This window comes from Vipera berus (assembly GCF_964194415.1).
Source record: "Vipera berus genome assembly, chromosome: Z".
Classification (NCBI taxonomy): Eukaryota; Metazoa; Chordata; class Lepidosauria; order Squamata; family Viperidae; genus Vipera; species Vipera berus.
In genome coordinates, this window is record NC_138205.1 from 94,555,625 (window position 1) to 94,574,369 (window position 18,745).

The 18,745-nt window shown below is 37.6% G+C and overlaps 1 protein-coding gene across 1 annotated transcript in view; it reads right to left on the reverse strand.

Annotated features, from left to right (window-relative positions):
- Window positions 1-18,745, reverse strand: part of DNAH11 (dynein axonemal heavy chain 11) — a gene marked incomplete at its 3' end in the record, with an annotated part of 227,874 nt that overhangs the window by 63,946 nt on the left and 145,183 nt on the right. Inside the window, 4 exon segments of the mRNA XM_081342997.1 lie at window positions 3,906-4,007; window positions 6,079-6,261; window positions 7,375-7,518; window positions 7,971-8,084. Of these exon segments, the coding sequence (XP_081199123.1) occupies window positions 3,906-4,007; window positions 6,079-6,261; window positions 7,375-7,518; window positions 7,971-8,084 (543 nt within the window).

The window sequence follows — 18,745 nt, forward strand, 5'->3', positions numbered from 1 at the left end:
TGTGCGATCTTCTTGCAGCAACTTACCAGGTGGTCCACTGTTTCTTCAGCTTCTTTGCATAGGCGGCACTTACTGTCTGTTACTGTCTTCTCAATTTTGACTTTGTATGCATTTGTCCTTAAGGCTTGGTCTTGTGCAGCCAGAATTAGTCCCTCGGTCTCTTTCTTCAACTTTCCTGCTCTTAGCCATTGTCATGCTTTCCCAGCCATTTTTTTAATGTACTGGCCATGTAGTACTTTGTCTTCCCATACCTCTATTCTGTTCTTCATTTGGTCTTTCTTGTAGGTCAGTTTGGTCTCTCCAGTAGTCAGTAAGCCTTCCTGATATACTTATTTCAGTGCATCTTCATCATTGTCCTTCAGATATTCTTCCAAAGCCATTTTTTCTTCTTCAACCATCTGATGTACTTGCAGCATTCCACGTCCACCTATTTGCCTTGGTAGATAGAGTCTGTCAATGTCACTGCGTGGATGAAGGGCATTATTCATTGTCATTATTTTTCTGGTCTTCCTATCCATTGCTTTTAGTTCTGCTTGAGTCCAGTCCACTATTCCAGCTGTGTATCTAATGACTGGAATTGCCCAGGTGTTGATTGCCTTCATGGTATTTGCTCCATTGAGTTTGGACTTTAAGATCTTCTTCACTATCTTGATGTATTCACCTCTAATCTTTTTCTTGACGTCAGTGATATTGTCAGCTTGAAGGATATCCAAGTATTTGTAGTAATCTTCCACATCCAGACTCTTAATGTTATTTTCGTGGGGCATCTTGATTCCTTCAGTTTTCACTATTTTTCCTTGTTTGAGAGTAAGTGTGGCACATTTGTCCAAGCCAAACTCCATTGCAATATCTTGGCTATATATACAGACACTATTACTACTACTACTTTTTCTTCTTCTTCTTCTTCTTCTTCTTCTTCTTCTTCTTCTTCTTCTTCTTCTTCTTCTTCTTCTTCTTCTTCTTCTTCTTCTTCTTCTTCTTCTCACTGTCAGCCAGATGTATAGACTAGATTTGGCATTTTTGTCTACCTATCGAGTCCTTACCAAGGACCTGGGATAGGCAGATGTGGTTGTTTGATGGTATTATAGATATCGTCGCAGGATGGAAGCAGTTCCTAGTAAGGCTGCCTCTTGCAATTGACTAATGGTTAATTTGTCAATGCCAATGGTGTTCAAGTGGTGCTCCAGTTGTTTTGGGATTGCACCCAAAGCGCTCTTCTTCTTCTTCTTCTTCTTCTTCTTCTTCTTCTTCTTCTTCTTCTTCTTCTTCTTCTTCTTCTTCTTCTTCTTCTTATTATTATTATTATTATTATTATTATTATTATTATTATTATTATTATTATTATTATTATTATTATTATTATTATTATTATTATATCCTGGTGCACTGGGGAACTACCAGATGATTGGAAAAAATCTGATGTATTTCTCATCTTCAAAAAAGGAAAAAGAAATGGATCCAGGAAACTACAGACATATCAACCAGATATCAATACCTGAGAAGATTCTGGAAAAGATAATCAAGCAACAAATCTGTGAACATCTAGAAACCAGAAGCCAACATGGCTTTGTGAAAAAGATCATGTCAGACAAATCTTATTGTATTCCTTGAGATTATGATACAATTAGCGGACCAGAGAAATGCTGTGAATATAATTTACTTCAGGTAAAGCATTTGATAAAGTAGACCACAATTTACTACTTGATAGAATAGAAAAATGTGGATTAGACAGGATTACCATTAGATGGATTCGAAACTGGCTGACCAAACAGACTCAATATATAGTCCTTAATGGAACTGCATCTACATAGAGGGAAATATGCAGCACTGTACCCCAAATCTCTGTCTTAGACCCAATACTCTTTAATATCATCAGCAATGATTTAGACGAGGAGGTGGAATGGGAACTCATCAAATTTGCAGATCACACCAAATTGGTAGGAATAGTCAAAACTGCAGAAGGTATGCTCAAAATACAAAAGATCTCAAGAGACTTGAACACTGGGCTTATCTAACAAAATGAAATTCAATGGTGACAAAAGTAAAATTCTACATTTAGGTAAGAAAAACCAAATTCACAGGTACAGAATTGATGGAATCTGGTTCAATAGAGGGATCTTGGCATCCTAACTGATAATTAAATATGAGCCAGCAGTGTCCTGCAGTTGCCAAAAAAGCCTAATGCAGTCCTAGGCTGCATTAACAGATGGATCAAGATTATGTGAAGTATTATATGCTTTTGAGTGTATGCTAATCCTATTGTGCCTGGGAAGTTCATTAAAACCAGGAAAAAGATGTAATTCTAATAATTCTGAATTATCATTCAGAAGGATAGAATCAAGATCATAGGAAGTGTTAATACCACTTTATAATGCCCTGGTAAGATCACACTTGGAATATTACATCCAGTTTTGGTCTCCGTGATACAAAAAAAGATGTTGAGACTTTAGAAAGAATGCAGAGAAGAGCAACATAGATGATTAAGGAACTGGAGGCTAAAATATATGAAGAATGATTACAGGAATTGGGCATGGCTAGTTTAATGAAAAGGACTAGTGGATTGATATGATAGCAGTGTTCCAATATCTCAGGGGTTGCCACAAAGAAGAGGGAGCCAAGCTATTCTCCAAAGCACTGAAGACAGAAGCAATGGATGTAAACTAATCAAGGAGAGAGCCAACTTAGAACTAAGGAAAAATTTCCTGACAGAACAATTAACCACTGGAACAACTTGCCTCCAGAAGTTGTGGGTGCTCCAACACTGGAGGTTTATAACAAGTTATTGGACAGCCATTTGTCTGAAATGTTATAGGGTTTCCTGCTTGAGCAGGGGGCTGAATTAGAAGACCACCAAGATCCCTTCCAATTCTGTTTTTCTATTAGAATGGTATTGAATTTTGTCATAAACACAACTAAATGGCCTTGGTGGAGCAGTGGGCTAATGCCTCCTTAAGTAACACCAGCTGCCTGCAATTAGTGCAGGTTCGCATCCCACCAGGCTCAAGGTTGACTCAGCCTTCCATCCTTCCCAGGTAGGTAAAATGAGGATCCAGATTGTTGGGGGCAATTAAGCTGACTTTGTAATAATGCCGCTTGGGGTGTGTGTGAAAGCCCTAATAAGCAGCCATATACATAGAATGAAGGCTACTGCTAAGCTTGTAAGCCGCCCTGAGTCTTCGGAGAAGGGCGGGATATAAATGGAATTAAAATTAAAATTAAATTAAAATTAAATAATTTAAATCAGATTAAGCCCAGGTTATATTCATATCTGGGGGTGTGATGGCTCAATAATTAAAGATGTTGAGCTTGTCAGCTTTCCAGCTGACAGCCTGGATTTGAGATCTGATGCTGCACAATGGGGTGAGCGCCCATTACTTGCCTCAGCTCCTGCACAACCAGCAATTCAAAAGCTTGCAAACGCAAGTGGATAAATAAGTACCAGTTTGGTGGGAGATAACAACATTCCATGCAGTTTGGTGTATAGTCATGCTGGCCACATGACCATGGAAATGAAAACTCTGGCTCCCTCAGCTAAGAAATGGAAATGAGCACCATCCCCTAGAGTTGGAAACGATGGACAGCGGAAACCTTTACTTTTACTGTTATATTAATGCATTTCAGAATAATTGAGTACTTTAATTATAACTAGGAATTAATCAAAATAGCTTGCATTTATTTTACAAAAAGGATGGATCATACTTAGCTGGTCCATGGGAAAAGCCATGAAAATGCCAAAAATCAACCACCTCTTGTCTTTGACATCATAATAACAATTGAAATTCTAAAAGTATAAGGCAATAAGATATTTTCTATTTACATATATCACTTAGCATTATTACAAGAAGAAATAAAAATATTATGTTTTCTTAGGAATGGAATTATGCTAGCATTGGAATTATACTTACAGCAAGTTTTTTTCTGATAACTTCCAGCTTTTCAGTAGCTGCTGCAAGTTCAACATTTGCTTGGATCAGTGCTTGACGTTTTGGCTCCACATCACAGTATACCTAGGAAACAAGCAGTTCACAATATCTGTACCAAATGATTTATAAAACAGAACTACAATACTGTTTTAAGAGAATATATTCTGTATTTACATAGTTCATTAGACAATATTTCAAATGGAATGGATTGCTTCTTTTCAAGATTTTTTTTCTGGATGCCCTTCAGTCATAAAGAACTCTCAGAACACATAAATCTCGATTATTGATATATATTCAGAAAAAATAGCATAAAATATATATTTAGAAAAATAAATCCAGAAAATAGCATACAACAATATGGTAGATAATCTACCGTAATACTTTTCAAGTAATTTTTGATGTCACATTTGTGGGGAGTTTATTTGTGGAGTTTTAAAACTGCTGTTTAAAATTTTGTAATTCACTGGAAGATGAGCAATTTCAGTGGATTACAATAATGCTTTTTAACTTCTTGTGTTTTTCACTACTGTGTTAGAGCTGGTTTCTAAACCACTAGTGAGGTATAGATATTTTTTCTGGAGCATCAAGTAGTTAAACTCAGGTAGTATTCTTATTTGTGTATTTAAGATTAAAAGTTCACTCACAGAGATTTAAATTTCGGTGTAACTGGAAATAGTTTGCTTACACATTACAAGTATGAACAATGAGTGCAGACAATAACAACTACACATGTAAAATCACCAATCATTTTTATTAATAGCAATAGTGAGAGGGAAGCATGGTATTACTCCAGGTTTAAGCAGCTTGTTTAGCAAGTACAGATAGTCCTTGCTTAATGACCATTAGTTCAGCGACTGTTTGATATTACAACACGCAGAACAAATGATATTTGTGTCTGGTCCTTAAAGTTACAGCCACTGCAGCATGCTCTCCATTGTTAAAATTCAGAGAATTTATATGCAGAAAGCCTCAGATACAGCCCCCCTCCCTGAATCTTCAAATGCCACTGGAGAATATATGTGAAGCCTGAAACACTGCTTCTAGTCAAGAATCTCTAAGACTAACACAGATGACTCTATGGTCTGATACAGTACCTACATTCATGCTCAAGAATCAATTTATATTTTTCTGTTTACAAATTCAAGTGTTTGGCAGCTTGTTTGTATTTACAACAGCAGCATGTATTTCAGCTCCTCTAATCTTCCTCCATCTCAGTCCTTTTGGCCACCCTTCACTCTACCACTCATCTATGCTTTCCCCCCCCCCTCTCAATAATCCCCTGCAGATCTTCCTCCTATTGCTGATAAGTCAAGCTAGAAATCTTCCTGGAAACAGAGATCCAAAAGATACTGAGCTTCTATGGTTTGTCCAGTGACCCCATCCTAACCATTTTAACCATCAGATGAGGCTAGATCATATTTTTCCATCATCAAAGTGAAAGGTAGCAATTCTTCTTCCTCCTGTCAGGATCTGTTGCAGATAATTAAAAAATAATTCAGACCCAGTTTGATGGAAGAATAGGATGTTGTATGGAAGAGAAGGAGTAATCATTTTAGTTTGCTGAAAAGAAGTATCCATTAATGGAAGAAGACCACTACTTTACTCAATTCAACAGCCTTAGGATGATGGGGCTTTAAATAAAAAGATCTGAAGCTATACAGTTCAGGATGCTTCTACTACATTGTAATTTAAAATGGATACCATCTTTACCTGATGGTCAAACACACTCACTCTGTCCCTAAAAACCAAGAATGGGAAGAAGACCTGAAATGTAAGATGCTTTTGAAGATTAATCCCTTGTATTCACATATACAAATATAAAACACACATACCACACACAAACATTTATTCATGGGTCATCATAAGGTTGACAAAATGGAAAACATTGGGCACTGCATTATCTATTCTTAAAAAATATTTTCTGTCCACTTTTATTTTTTCTGTGCACTATCTATACTTTAATTTGGAAGTATATTCTTTTCAGGCAAATAAGTATCTATGTTATAACAATAGTGACTAATAATAATAAATTCAGTATGCATCTTTAATAATATGTATACAATATATTATTTTATCTCTTCTGGCAATATTTCTACTATGAATTATAGCATGTTTAAATATTATACTGTAGGTCCAGCTAAATCAAAAGGTATACCTCATAGAATTTTACTGTGTTGATAACCCAGGCACAAAGACCAGCCGCTGCAAATGATTTGGTACGAACGAGATTTGGACTGAATTCAGAATCTTTTAAATAATGTTCCTTCAACACTTTCAAACAATTCTCTGGGATATGTTCTTTATCGTAGTTAATTAAGGCTTGTAAGAATTCATCAACCTGGAAGGTAGCAATTAAGGCACCTAACTTGTTATCATTAAACAACACTGCAACTTCAAAAGCTGATTCCACAGTTTAATTTTTTTTAAAATCCAAACAAATAAGTGCGCCTAGAAAATAACAAAATAAATATATATGAAACATTGGGTTATATAGCATATTTGAAGCTTATCTATCTTCAATCTAGAAGTAGTTACTAATTACGGAAAAAATTAACTGAGTTAAGTCTTTTCCCCAATTCTAATACTAATCTTTTTTCCTTCATGTTTCTTATGTGGAAAGATTTTTAGATACTTTTTAAAAAAGAAGACAGAAATTCCTAATTTTTTATATATGTTTTGCTTAAACTAGTTCAAAAATGCTTTTTTTAAAAAAAAATACTATTGATCTGCTTGGGGAAATTACAAAAATCTTCTTCCTACTATTGTTACTTGTCATTAAACCAAATACTATCAGAAGACAGATATAGAATGAGTGTGCATAACCTATGTGCAAGCTTTCTACATTTTTAAAATAGTAAATAATGCTCCAAAGGAAACATTGCTAAACACCTCCAAGCCTCACAGCGGCCATTGGCTCCTGTGATACCACCGCACACTAGCGCCAACAGCTGGGCAGTGTGCTTATGATTCTTTTGTAACCTGCAATGATTTTTAATTAATCAATTTCCATTTTCAGGTTCTGCAGGCCTGCTATAAAAGATGACTTAGGATCACAGAATATTTAAATAAGAAATGATATCTAGGATATCACTTAAAGTATTAAATATTTTATTTAAAAATAGTCAAAAAACTAGTTCAGTTTTTTCAAAACTAGATTCTGCAAGCAATCTTCTGCGACTAAAAGGAAAATGATCTTCACAATGAACTACAATGATGGTGGTGCATTGGAAACCTCAAAGGCACTTAGTCATCTATTCATACATCAGTACTGTTCTTCAGGATGTTGATAGCAATTTTTGCTAGAGTGGAAAGGAGAAGGCTTTTAAGCTGCTTTTCAAAAATCTGATATCTTTTTATTAGAGTCTCTTGGAATTTTTGTTCTTAATGAACAAGTTCCATCCCTGAAAAAATATGAAAAATATATTTTAGCAAATGCCAATATTGCAAATACCTTTCCCATGAAACGTTTAGCAGCTTTCCAAGTTCGATCTCTTGGTACTTTTCCTTTATTTGCTAAAAGGACCATGACTGCAGCTATGACATTGGTCACTGCAATTGGTGGATTAGGGAAAGCTTTCAATTCAGAAAGGTTCTCCTGAAAACAAAAGACCAGACATAATTATTTCAAAAGTCAGTGCAACGTTTAAGTAACATGGTGGACTAACTTATTCCAGTAGTAAGGGGAATTTAAGTAAGTAAAGTGAAACCATTAAAAAGATACCTATTCACCATACCGGAACAGAAAACTTTTATTAAAATTATAGTATGATTGGGAGAACCAGCTTTAAGTCTCTATCTAACCATTAAGTACACTCCGTGCTCTTTAGACCAATATTAGCTTAATCTGTGTTACAGGTTTGTAGTGTCAGGACAGAACAAGGGGACACCCTATATTTACTATCTTGATCTCCTATAAGAAAGGTGACATGATGATGATGTGAATAATAATGTTTTATATGATAATCCCCAAAATTAAAAGAGTTTTGTTAAAATAAATCACCAATTTATCACACAGCAAAAATAATCATGCAATGCTTTGATATTTACCTTATTAAGGGTATTTAAAGCTGCAGTAGCAGCTATCAGAGCAGGTTCCGCTTTCATCAAATCATCTTCACATTCTTTCTGCCTCCGAGATACCTCTGCTTGAATTGCAACCACCTACAGCAACACAGATGCTTAGTTTTAACTGAATATTCTATAAGACTTCATAACTTGAAAATACAGTGAATGCCAATAAAACCTATGCTGAGTAAATATGATTCAGATTAGGCTGAAGTAGTAAGCAAAATTTTGTTTTACAAGTATCAGAACTTGTAACACTGTGGCTGGAATTGATCAAGTTACTATATTTAAATGGGAGTCGTATGTTGTGTGGAGAATAACATTATTATTTATGACTGTGAATGTTCCGCATGCTGTGGAGAAGAAAAAAACAATTTGCTAATCCTATAATGTCTGAATGGTTATCAAAGAAAAGTTGACATACATTTTCTTCTTCAGAAGAGAGAGTCACAACTTCCTTCTGCATAAGGGCCAAAGGCCCTATCTGAGAATGGATGTTGCGTTGCTCTTTCTCTCTCTGTTGGGCATATACATCAGTACTACAGAAAATTCTTTGGGGTGAATCACCGAGATGCATTTCTTTCTTAGGGAAAATGAGAGTGCACTCTGCAGAATCTTGGCTGAGCACTATATTTCTTTTTTGGAACTACAGGCCAAATTTTGGACTATACCACCAAATTTCAGATTGTGGATCGCATATGGCTTGGAAGCTGCAGATTATTTTAGGAAAGGAAAATGGCTGGAAATTGCAGGGAAGAAGAAAAAATGAAATTCCTTAAAGAGTTTCAATATTATCCTTAAATTTTCTCATTTAAATATTTTACTAAGTCCCTCAGAGGTATAGCTTAAAATTATTTATGATTTTTGAGAAAGAAAATATCAACATAATATTGAATTATAAACTGAGAGTTGTGTTATTATGGTAGTTACTAATTTGAAGTAGTAATGATTTTTTACTCTAAATAACTCTTTTATTTTTCTGATGGAGGCTCAAAATTAATTTATTTGTAGAAGAAATACAAATTTTATCTAAAACACTATAAATTGTCTTTGGAATATTTAAAGAAGACTTTTCCAAATTAATGCTTTCTTAAATAGTAGGACTTTATATGTAGGATTTCCAGTTAAGATACTCAATGCTCATGCGAGTGTGAAGTTCTGGGATTCATGAATTTGTATTCCATTCATCTGGAAGGAATCAAGCTGGAATGCTAGTTTAAATGAATACTGTACAGGTAGTCCTTGACTTACAACAGTTCATTTAGTGACCATTCAAAGTTACAATTTTTTATTTTTTTATTTTTAATCCCATTTATATCCCACCCTTCTCCGAAGACTCAGGGCGGCTTACAATCTAAGCACAATCAATGTGCTTAGCAATGGCACTGAAAAAAGTGACATGATCATTTTTCACACTTAAGAATTCCAGCTGGGTAGCATATCACTGGGACTGCCCATGTATTAATGGCTTTAATTATATTTCCAGCATTCAGCTTTGATTTTAATATTTTGCGGACTCTCCTGATGTATCAACTGGACTTTGGCTGAATTGGAACACCTAGACCGGAAAACGCGTAAACTTTTGAATATGCACCATGCTCTACATCCACGAAGTGCCATTGACAGGTTTTACCTGCCAAGAAGAATAATGCCATAAAGCAAAGATACAAAAATCTACTGACAATCCAAATTGCCGACTTTGCAACAACAAAGTTGAAACTGTTTCACATTTAATATGTGAGTATAGCAAAATTGCGCAAACTGATTACAAAGCTAGACATGACCAAGTTGCTAAACTAATCCACTGGGCATTGTGAAAAATATGACTTGCCTGTGTCCGAAAAGTCATGGGAACATAGGGTGGAAAAAGTTGTTGACAATGAGAGGGTGAAGATCTTGTGGGACTTCCAAATACAGACAGATCGCCATTTGGAACACAACACGCCAGATATCGCAGTCAGAGAGAACCAAAGCGTACAGTTCGATTGATATCGCTGTACCAGGAGATGCCAGAGTTGAAGAAAAAGAACTGGAAAAAATTATGAAATGCTGCGACCTGGCCATCGAAATTGCACGATTATGGATGAAACGTGTAACAGTGATACCCATTGTCATCGGGGCACTTGGGACTATGTCCAAAAACTTTGCAAAATACATCAAGAAATTGCAGCTTCCTGCAATAACACCAGCAAAGATACAAAAACTGTGCTACTCGGAACATCTTACATTTTAAGGAGATACCTGGTTGATACCTAGGATGCTGGCAGCAACCCATGTCAATCATTAGTGCCAGTCAATTTGAGTGTTCAGTTGACTGAGTTTCATGTTTTATGAATAAAAGTTTAATAATAATAATAATAATAATAATAATAATAATAATAATAATAATAATAATAATAATAAGCAACGACTTGGGTGCAATAAAAAAAAAAAAGGAGTACCACTTGAACACCATTGGCATTGACAAATTCATCATTAGTCAATTGCAAAAGGTGGACTTACTAGGAACTGCTTCCATCCTGTAACGATATGTATAATACCATCAAACATCCACATCTGCCTATCCCAGGTCCTTGGTAAGGACTCGATAGGTAGACAAAAATGCCAAATCCAGTCTGAACATCTGGCTGACTGTGCGATTAATAATAATAATAATAATAATAATAATAATAATAATAATAATAATAATAATAATAATAATAATAATAATAATAATAATAATAATAATAATAATAATAAGTTGGAAGGGACCTTGGAGGTCATCTAGTCCAACCCCCTGCTCAGGCAGGAAACCCTATACCATTTCAGACAAGTGGCTGGCCAGTCTCTTCTTAAAAACTTCCAGTGTTGGAGCATTCACCATTTCTGGAGGCAGGTTGTTCCACTGGTTAATTGTTCTAACTGTCAGGTAGTTTCTCCTTAGTTCTAGGTTGCTTCTCTCCTTGACTAGTTTCCATCCATTGCTTCTTGTCCTGCTTTCAGGTGCTTTGGAGAATAGCTTGACTCCCTCTTCTTTGTGGCAGCCCCTGAGATATTGGAACACTGCTATCATGTCACCCCTCACCTTTCTCTTCATTAAACTACACATACCCAATTTCAGCAACCGTTCCCTATATGTTTTAGCCTCCAGTCCCCCAATCATCTTTGTTGCTCTTCTCTGTACTCTTTCTAGAGTCTCGATATCTTTTTTACATCGTGGTGACCAAAACTGGATGCAGTATTCCAGGTGTGGCCTTACCAAGGCATTGTAAAGTGGTATTAGTACTTCACGCGATCTTGATTCTATCCCTCTGTTAATGCAGCCTAGCACTGTGTTGGCTTTTTTGGCAGCTGCAGCACACTGCTGGCTCATATTTAAGTGATTGTCCACTAGGACTCCGAGATCTCTCTCACAGTTGCTACTATTGAGCAAGGTACCACCTATACTATACCTGTGCATTTGATTTTTCCTGCCTAAATGTAGAACCTTACTTTTTTCACCATTGAATTTCATTTTGTTAGATAGTGCCCAGTGTTCGAGTCTGTCCAGATCCTCCTGTATCTTAAGCCTATCTTCTGGAGTATGGGCTATTCCTGCCAGCTTGGTGTCGTCTGCAAATTTGATGAGTTCCCCATCTATCCCCTCATCCAAATCATTGATGAAGAGCACTGGGCCCAGAACAGAACCCTGGGGCACCCCACTACACAATTCCTTCCATGTAGATGCAGTTCCATTGAGGACCACACGCTGAGTACGGCGTGTCAGCCAGCTACGAATCCATCTGGTGGTGATGCTATCTAACCCACATTTTTCTATCTTATCAAGTAGTAGGTTGTGATCTACTTTATCAAATGCCTTACTGAAGTCCAAGTAAATTATATCCACAGCATTTCTCTGGTCCACTAGTTTTGTCACTTGGTCAAAGAATGCAATAAGATTTGTCTGGCATGATCTGTTTTTGACAAACCTATGTTGTCTTTTAGTGATAACTTTGTTCGCATCAAGGTGTTCGCTGATTTGTTGTTTGATTATCTTTTCTAGAATCTTCCCAGGTATTGAGGTCAGGCTGATAGGTCTGTAGTTTCCTGGATCTATTTTTTTCCCTTTTTTGAAGATGGGAACTACATCAGCTCTCTTCCAGTCCTCTGGTAGTTCCCCAGTGCTCCAGGATCTTTGAAAAATATAGTTGAGTGGTTCTGAGATCACGTCTGCCAGTTCCTTGAGAACCTTGGGGTGTAATCCGTCTGGTCCTGGTGATTTGAACTCATCTAGGCTGGACAGGTGCTCACTTAACATTTTCTTGCCTATCTTAACTTGCGTTTCTATTCTGTTTTTCATGGCACTGGTTTTGGTAGGTTGGACTGTTTTTTCCCTTTGTGTAAAGACAGATGCAAAAAACGAGTTAAATAGTTCTGCTTTCTCTGTGTTGCTTGTCACCTTCTTGCCACTTTCCCCCACTAATGGACCAATCATTTCCTTAACTTTTTTCTTGTTTCTTATATGTTGAAAGAAGCTCTTTTTGTTATTTTTGAGCTTGGTCGCAAGCCTTAGTTCATTTTGAGCCTTAGCTTCTCTCACTTCATCTTTGCAGGCACGGGCTGTTTGCTGATATTCTGCCTTAGTTATGTGCCCCTCTTTCCACTTCTTATACTTGTCCTTTTTATCTTTCAGTTTATCAGAGAGTTCTTTATGCAGCCATGCTGGTTTCTTTTGAAAGCTGTTATTTTTCTTCTTTGTTGGTATTGTGCTAGACTGGGTCTTTATTATCTCACTTTTCAAAATTTCCCAAGCTTCTTGAGTTGTTTTCCCCTTTAGGATTCTCATCCACGGAATTCTTCCCAAGGTCTCTCTAAGTTTATTGAAATTAGCTCTTTTAAAGTCCAAGATTCTAGTTTGGCTGTATTCTATTGCTTGTGCTTCCATAATGTTGAATTCCAATATTGCATGATCACTTCCCCCCAAGGTTCCTGTGGCTTTGACACTTTCTATCATTTCATCTCTGTTAGTGAGAATTAAATCCAATATGGCTAATCCCCTAGTTCCCTTCTCTACTTTTTGGGAGAGAAAGTTGTCTGCTAGGTTTGTCAGGAATCTGTTAGATCTTCCACTTGCTGCAGAATTTGTCTCCCAGTTGATATCAGGGTAATTAAAGTCCCCCATTACTATTTTGATGCGCTTCCTACATACCTTAGTTAACTGACTAGCAAAAAGTTCATCTATTTCCTCTGCTTGGTTGGGCGGCCTATAGTATACACCTATGGCAATGTCATCTTTTCCCCTTTTATATTGACCCAAATACATTCACGTTTACAGTTTTCATCATTGTTGTGCTCTATTTCTGTAGAGATAAAGTTATTTCTTATATATAGAGCAACTCCACCTCCTCTTTTGTTTAGTCTGTTTCTTTTAAACAATTTAAATCCCTCTAGCTGTGTGTTCCATTTGTGGGTTTCGTCCCACCATGTTTCCGTAATGGCAACAATATCATATCCGCCCTCATTTACCTGAATTTCTAGTTCACCCTGCTTACTGTTCATACTCTGCGCATTGGTGTATAGACATTTGAGTCCTTTATGACTGACCCTGTGTTTACTTGCTACATAACTTGTGTGGTGCCTGAGTTCCCCTATTTTCTTAGATTGCCAGGGACAGTGATGTTCTGCATCAATTAACTCACTGTCCCCATTGTTTAGTTTAAATATTCCTTCAGAAAAGCTGTGAATCTATTGCCAAGTAACTCAGTCCCTTTCCTGGATGGATGCAGACCATCTCTTTTGTACATTTTTTCATTCGACCAGCTACAGACATTGTGACTAATATAACCAAAGCCTTCTCCTTTACACCACTCCTTTAGCCACGTATTAAATTCTGCTATATTTATTTATTTATTTATTTATTTATTTATTTATTTATTTATTTATTTATTTATTTATTTAAATTTGTATACCGCCCTTCTCCTGAAGGACTCAGGGCGGTGAACAGGGCCATAAATACCAAAATAACCAAAATACAAAATTAAAAACAAATTAAACCTTAGTGCCCAAATGTAAAAATAAATTATATTAAAACAATAATTAAAACCCAAACCCATCAGACCAGGCCGGCTTGTTCAAACAAATAGGTTTTTAGATCACGTCGGAAGGAGCGAAGGTCGGGAGCCATCCAGAGCTCAACTGGTAAACGGTTCCAAAGGTCAGGCGCACCCACAGAGAACGCCCTCCCCCTGGGAGCCACCAGACGGCATTCTCCAACCAGTGGCACCCTAAGGAGGCCCTCTCTGTGGGAGCGCACTGGGCGGAGGGAAGTTGATGCTGGCCGCAGGTGCTCCCTAAGGTATTCCGGACCCATGCCATGTAGGGCTTTGTAGGTCATTACCAGTATCTTGCATCTCACCTGGAAGGTAACCAGAAGCCAATGCAGTTCGTGGAGCAGAGGTGTAATATGGGAGTATCGGGAGACCCCCAACACAACTTGCGTGGCTGCATTCTGCACCAGTTGGAGCCTCCAAGTGGTCCTCAAGGGCAGCCCCATGTAGAGAGCGTTGCAGTAGTCTAACCGAGAGGTCACGAGCGCATGAGTGACTGTACGCAAGGCATCCTGGTCTAGATAGGGCCGCAACTGGTGCACCAGGCGAACCTGGGCAAAGGCCCCCCCTATTCACAGTTACTATATGATCTTCTAAAGAAAGCTGTGAATCTAGGAGAACTCCCAAGTTGCGAGCCCTATCTACGGGGGGTAATAACTCACCCCCCATAGTGAGAGATGGAATTATCTGAATTTCCTGAGATGCTGGCACGTACAGCCTCTCAGTCTTGTCAGGGTTGAGCTGAAGCCTGTTCCTCCCCATCCAGACCCGGACCGCCTCCAGGCAACGGGACATCATGTCGAGGGCATCACTGGGGTGGTTTGGGGTCGAAATGAAAAGCTGGTTATCATCAGCATACTGATGATACCCAACTCCAAAGCCACGAATGATCTCACCCAGAGGCTTCATATAGATGTTGAACAGGAGAGGCGAGAGGATATACGCTGGCCTTTTCCATTTTGCTCCTTATACACTGGTAATACCTCTGAAAAAGTGAGCCTACAGCCTATTCTGCTGAGTTCCTGCCCCAAGCTGTGGAAATCATTCTGCACAGAGAGTACATCGTTTTGGGACAGATCGTTAGTGCCAAGATGTACAATGGCATCCACATCACAGTCTTTGCTGGCATTGTTGACTATTTTGAAAATACGCTTCTTGTCCCTACTGGCAGTAGCACCTGGAAGACACCTGACCTCTTTTGAAACATCTGTAGCCTTTCCTAAATTAACATCCCTTATAATTGAATCACCAACCAGAAGGTGGCTTCTCTTTTTGGATACCTTTCTTTTCTTGCATGACTGATGTGTAATACCTGATTCGCACTTCTCCCTGTCAAAAACAAGTTCATCTCGGACCATGGTCCCCTGCTTATTTGAGTGTTGGCTGTTGGCTGAGCAACCAGGGCCAGCAGCTGCAGAACTACAGGAAGAAAAGGTGTTTACCCATCACAAATACACAGTGATTGAAAACAAAGAAATAATTATCTGTTATTACAGATCAAGTCCAACAAGAAGAGGATATCTAAAACGAATGCACCAATTCTGGAAAGAACAACATCCAGAATCAGAAATAACAGAACAGAGACTAGCAGATCAATGCTGATTTATAATATGAAATAAAGTATTCACAGAAACAGAATTGGATGAACTTCAAAGGTTTACCCAGGGCAAAGAAATCAAAGCCTTGCCAGAAGTAATTCAGAATGTAGAGGCAATCCAGGGGGAGTTGGCAGTGAAGGAATCCAGCAGAGATATACAACTGTTTTCATTTGGAAACCAGGCACCTCTTTCCTCAGGAAGAACAAAGCACTCTAACTAAAGAAATAAACAAATTGAAACAAAGAATAACTGAGCATCTAGAACAGCACAAAAACAACAGAATAAGGCAGTCTGCATTGAAGCTTGTTCCAAAGAAACAGCTAGCACAAGCATTAAAAGATGCAAATACTGGAATATCAAGTATAAGCACCAATTCACTGCAAGAAACAAACCAACTAATGTACAGCACAGCTGCAGTTATAACTGAATACCTGGGATGCAAAATCAACAAAGAAGAAAAACAAACAAACAGTGCACCACAAAAATGGAATGTTAGACTAGAAAATAAGATCAGCAGGTTAAGATCACATGCAAGCAAGCTAGAACATATGAAAGAAAAGAAGGTGAAGAACAAGAAGACCAAAGAATACCTAATCAAGAAATACCACTTAGAAACAAGGAAGATCAAGGAAGCACTGGAAATAATAAAGCAGCAAATAACAGCTACAGCCAGGAAAATCAGTAGATACGAAGCTCGAATTGCAAATTATAGGCAGAACCTCCAATTTCAATCCAATCAGAAACGTTTCTACCAATCCATCAATGGAGAAACTGCAATGAATCAGAAATGTTTCTACCAATCTGACAAGGAGTTAAACAGTGCAGTTCTGGAAGCAGATATGGGATAACCCAAAGAAACACAACAAGGATGCGGCTTGGTTAAAAGAGGTGGATGCAAATAAAACAGAAGTTGAATGAAAGAACTAGTAATAACAACAAAAATGGTATAAAAAAGAGCAAGGAAGATCAAAAATTGATCAGCACCAGGTGAAGATGAACTGCATGGGTTTTGGTTGAAGCATCTAACTGTTATATACCCACTCATTGCCAAGCAGTTCAACAATATACTACAAGGCTGGAGAAATTGAAAAGTGGCTAACAACTGGGAAAACCTACCTAATTATGAAAAATCCAGCAAAAGGGGCAACACCAGGCAACTACAGGCCAATTACCTACTTACCAACAACTTTCAAATTACTAACTGGTGTGGTAGCTGATCCAGTACAACAGCATCTAGTTGAAAACAATCTCTTTCCACCCAAGCAAAAAGGAAACCGCCCCAATAGCAGAGGAACAAAAGATCAACTCTTAATAGACAAAATGATCTTGGAAAACTGCAAGAGAAGGAAGACCAACCTGAATGTGGCATGGATTGACTACAAAAAGGCACTTGACTCTCTGCCACATGACTGGATAATCAAGTGCCTAGAAATAACAAGAGTCAGTAAAAACATCAGAAAATTTGTGCAAAGATTGATGGCACAATGGAAGACACAGTTGAAGGTCAATGGTGAAAGACTGGGAGAGGTTAATATCAAAAGAAGAATATTTCAAGGAGGTTCATTATCACCACTGCTATTTGTTATTGTACAGTATCCTCTGTCAACAATACTGAATAACTCAGGACATGGCTATCAAACACCAAAAACACCTGCCAGACTATCCCACCTCCTTTACATGGATTATCTGAAGCTGTATGGAAAAACATCATCTGAAATAGAATTGCTGCTGAACACTGTCCGTATATATAGCCAAAATATTGCAGTGGAGTTTGGCTTGGACAAATGTGCCACACGTACTCTCAAACAAGGAAAAATAGTGAAAACTGAAGGAATCAAGATGCCCCATGAAAATAACATTAAAAGTTTGGATAAGGAAGACTACTACAAATACTTGGGTATCCTTCAAGCTGACAATATCAAGCACACTGAAGTCAAGAAAAAGATTAGAGGTGAATACATCAAGAGAGTGAAGAAGATCTTAAATTCCAAACTCAATGGAGGAAATACCATGAAGGCAATCAACACCTGGGCAATTCCAGTCATTAGATACACAGCTGGAACAGTGGACTGGACTCAAGGAGAACTAAAAGCAATGGATAGGAAGACCAGAAAAATAATGCTTATTTGAAGGATCATTCACAAGAAAGATATATTTCAGTTTGGAGGAGATGGATAGATTATATTCAGAATAAATATGGGACTAAAAAGTTCCATTTAGCTTATGAGTAGATTTTAGAGGGATATTGTTATTAATTTTAGTGTTAGTACTTTGTATGTATCTATGTTAAAGGGGAGTTAAAGCACATTATGAATTTGGTTAATTTTATATTATGGATAATCTTTAGTTAGAATATGATTATTATAACTATAACCCTGTATTTAGCTCTGGGAAGTGGGGGGGGAAGGGGGGTGGTTTGGGGTGGGTGGGATTTGGGGATGTATTGTAAAATCTTGTTTTTGTAAAACTCTTTAATAATAATAAAAAAGAAAATGGCTGGGAAAGCAGATAATAACAAGACCTGACAATGGCTAAGAGCAGGAAAGTTGAAGAAAGAGACCGAAGGACTAATTCTGGCTGCACAAGACCAATCCTTAAGGACAAATGCATACAAAGTCAAAATTGAGAAGCAGCAACAGACAGTAAGTGCTGCCTATGCAAAGAAGCTGAAGAAACAGTGGACCACCTGGTAAGCTGCTGCAAGAAGATCGCACAGACGGACTACAAGCATCGGCATGACAAAGTAGCAAGAATGGTGCATTGGAAGATCTATCAGAAATATCATTTGCCTGTAAGCAAGAACTGATGGGATCATAAAATAGAGAAAGTCATAGAAAATGATAAAGTTAAACTGCTCTGGGACTTCAGAATTCAAACAGACAAGCACCCCGGACTTAACAATTGTCGATAAGAAAGACAAAAAAGTCTGGATAGTGGATGTGGCAGTGCCTGGAGACAGCAGAATAGATGAGAAAGAACTGGAGAAGATAACAAAATACAAAGACATACAAATAAAAAAAATACAAAAAGAAAGACTGTGGCAAAGGCAAGCAAGGATAGTACCAATAGTAATAGGCCCCTTGGGTGCAATCCC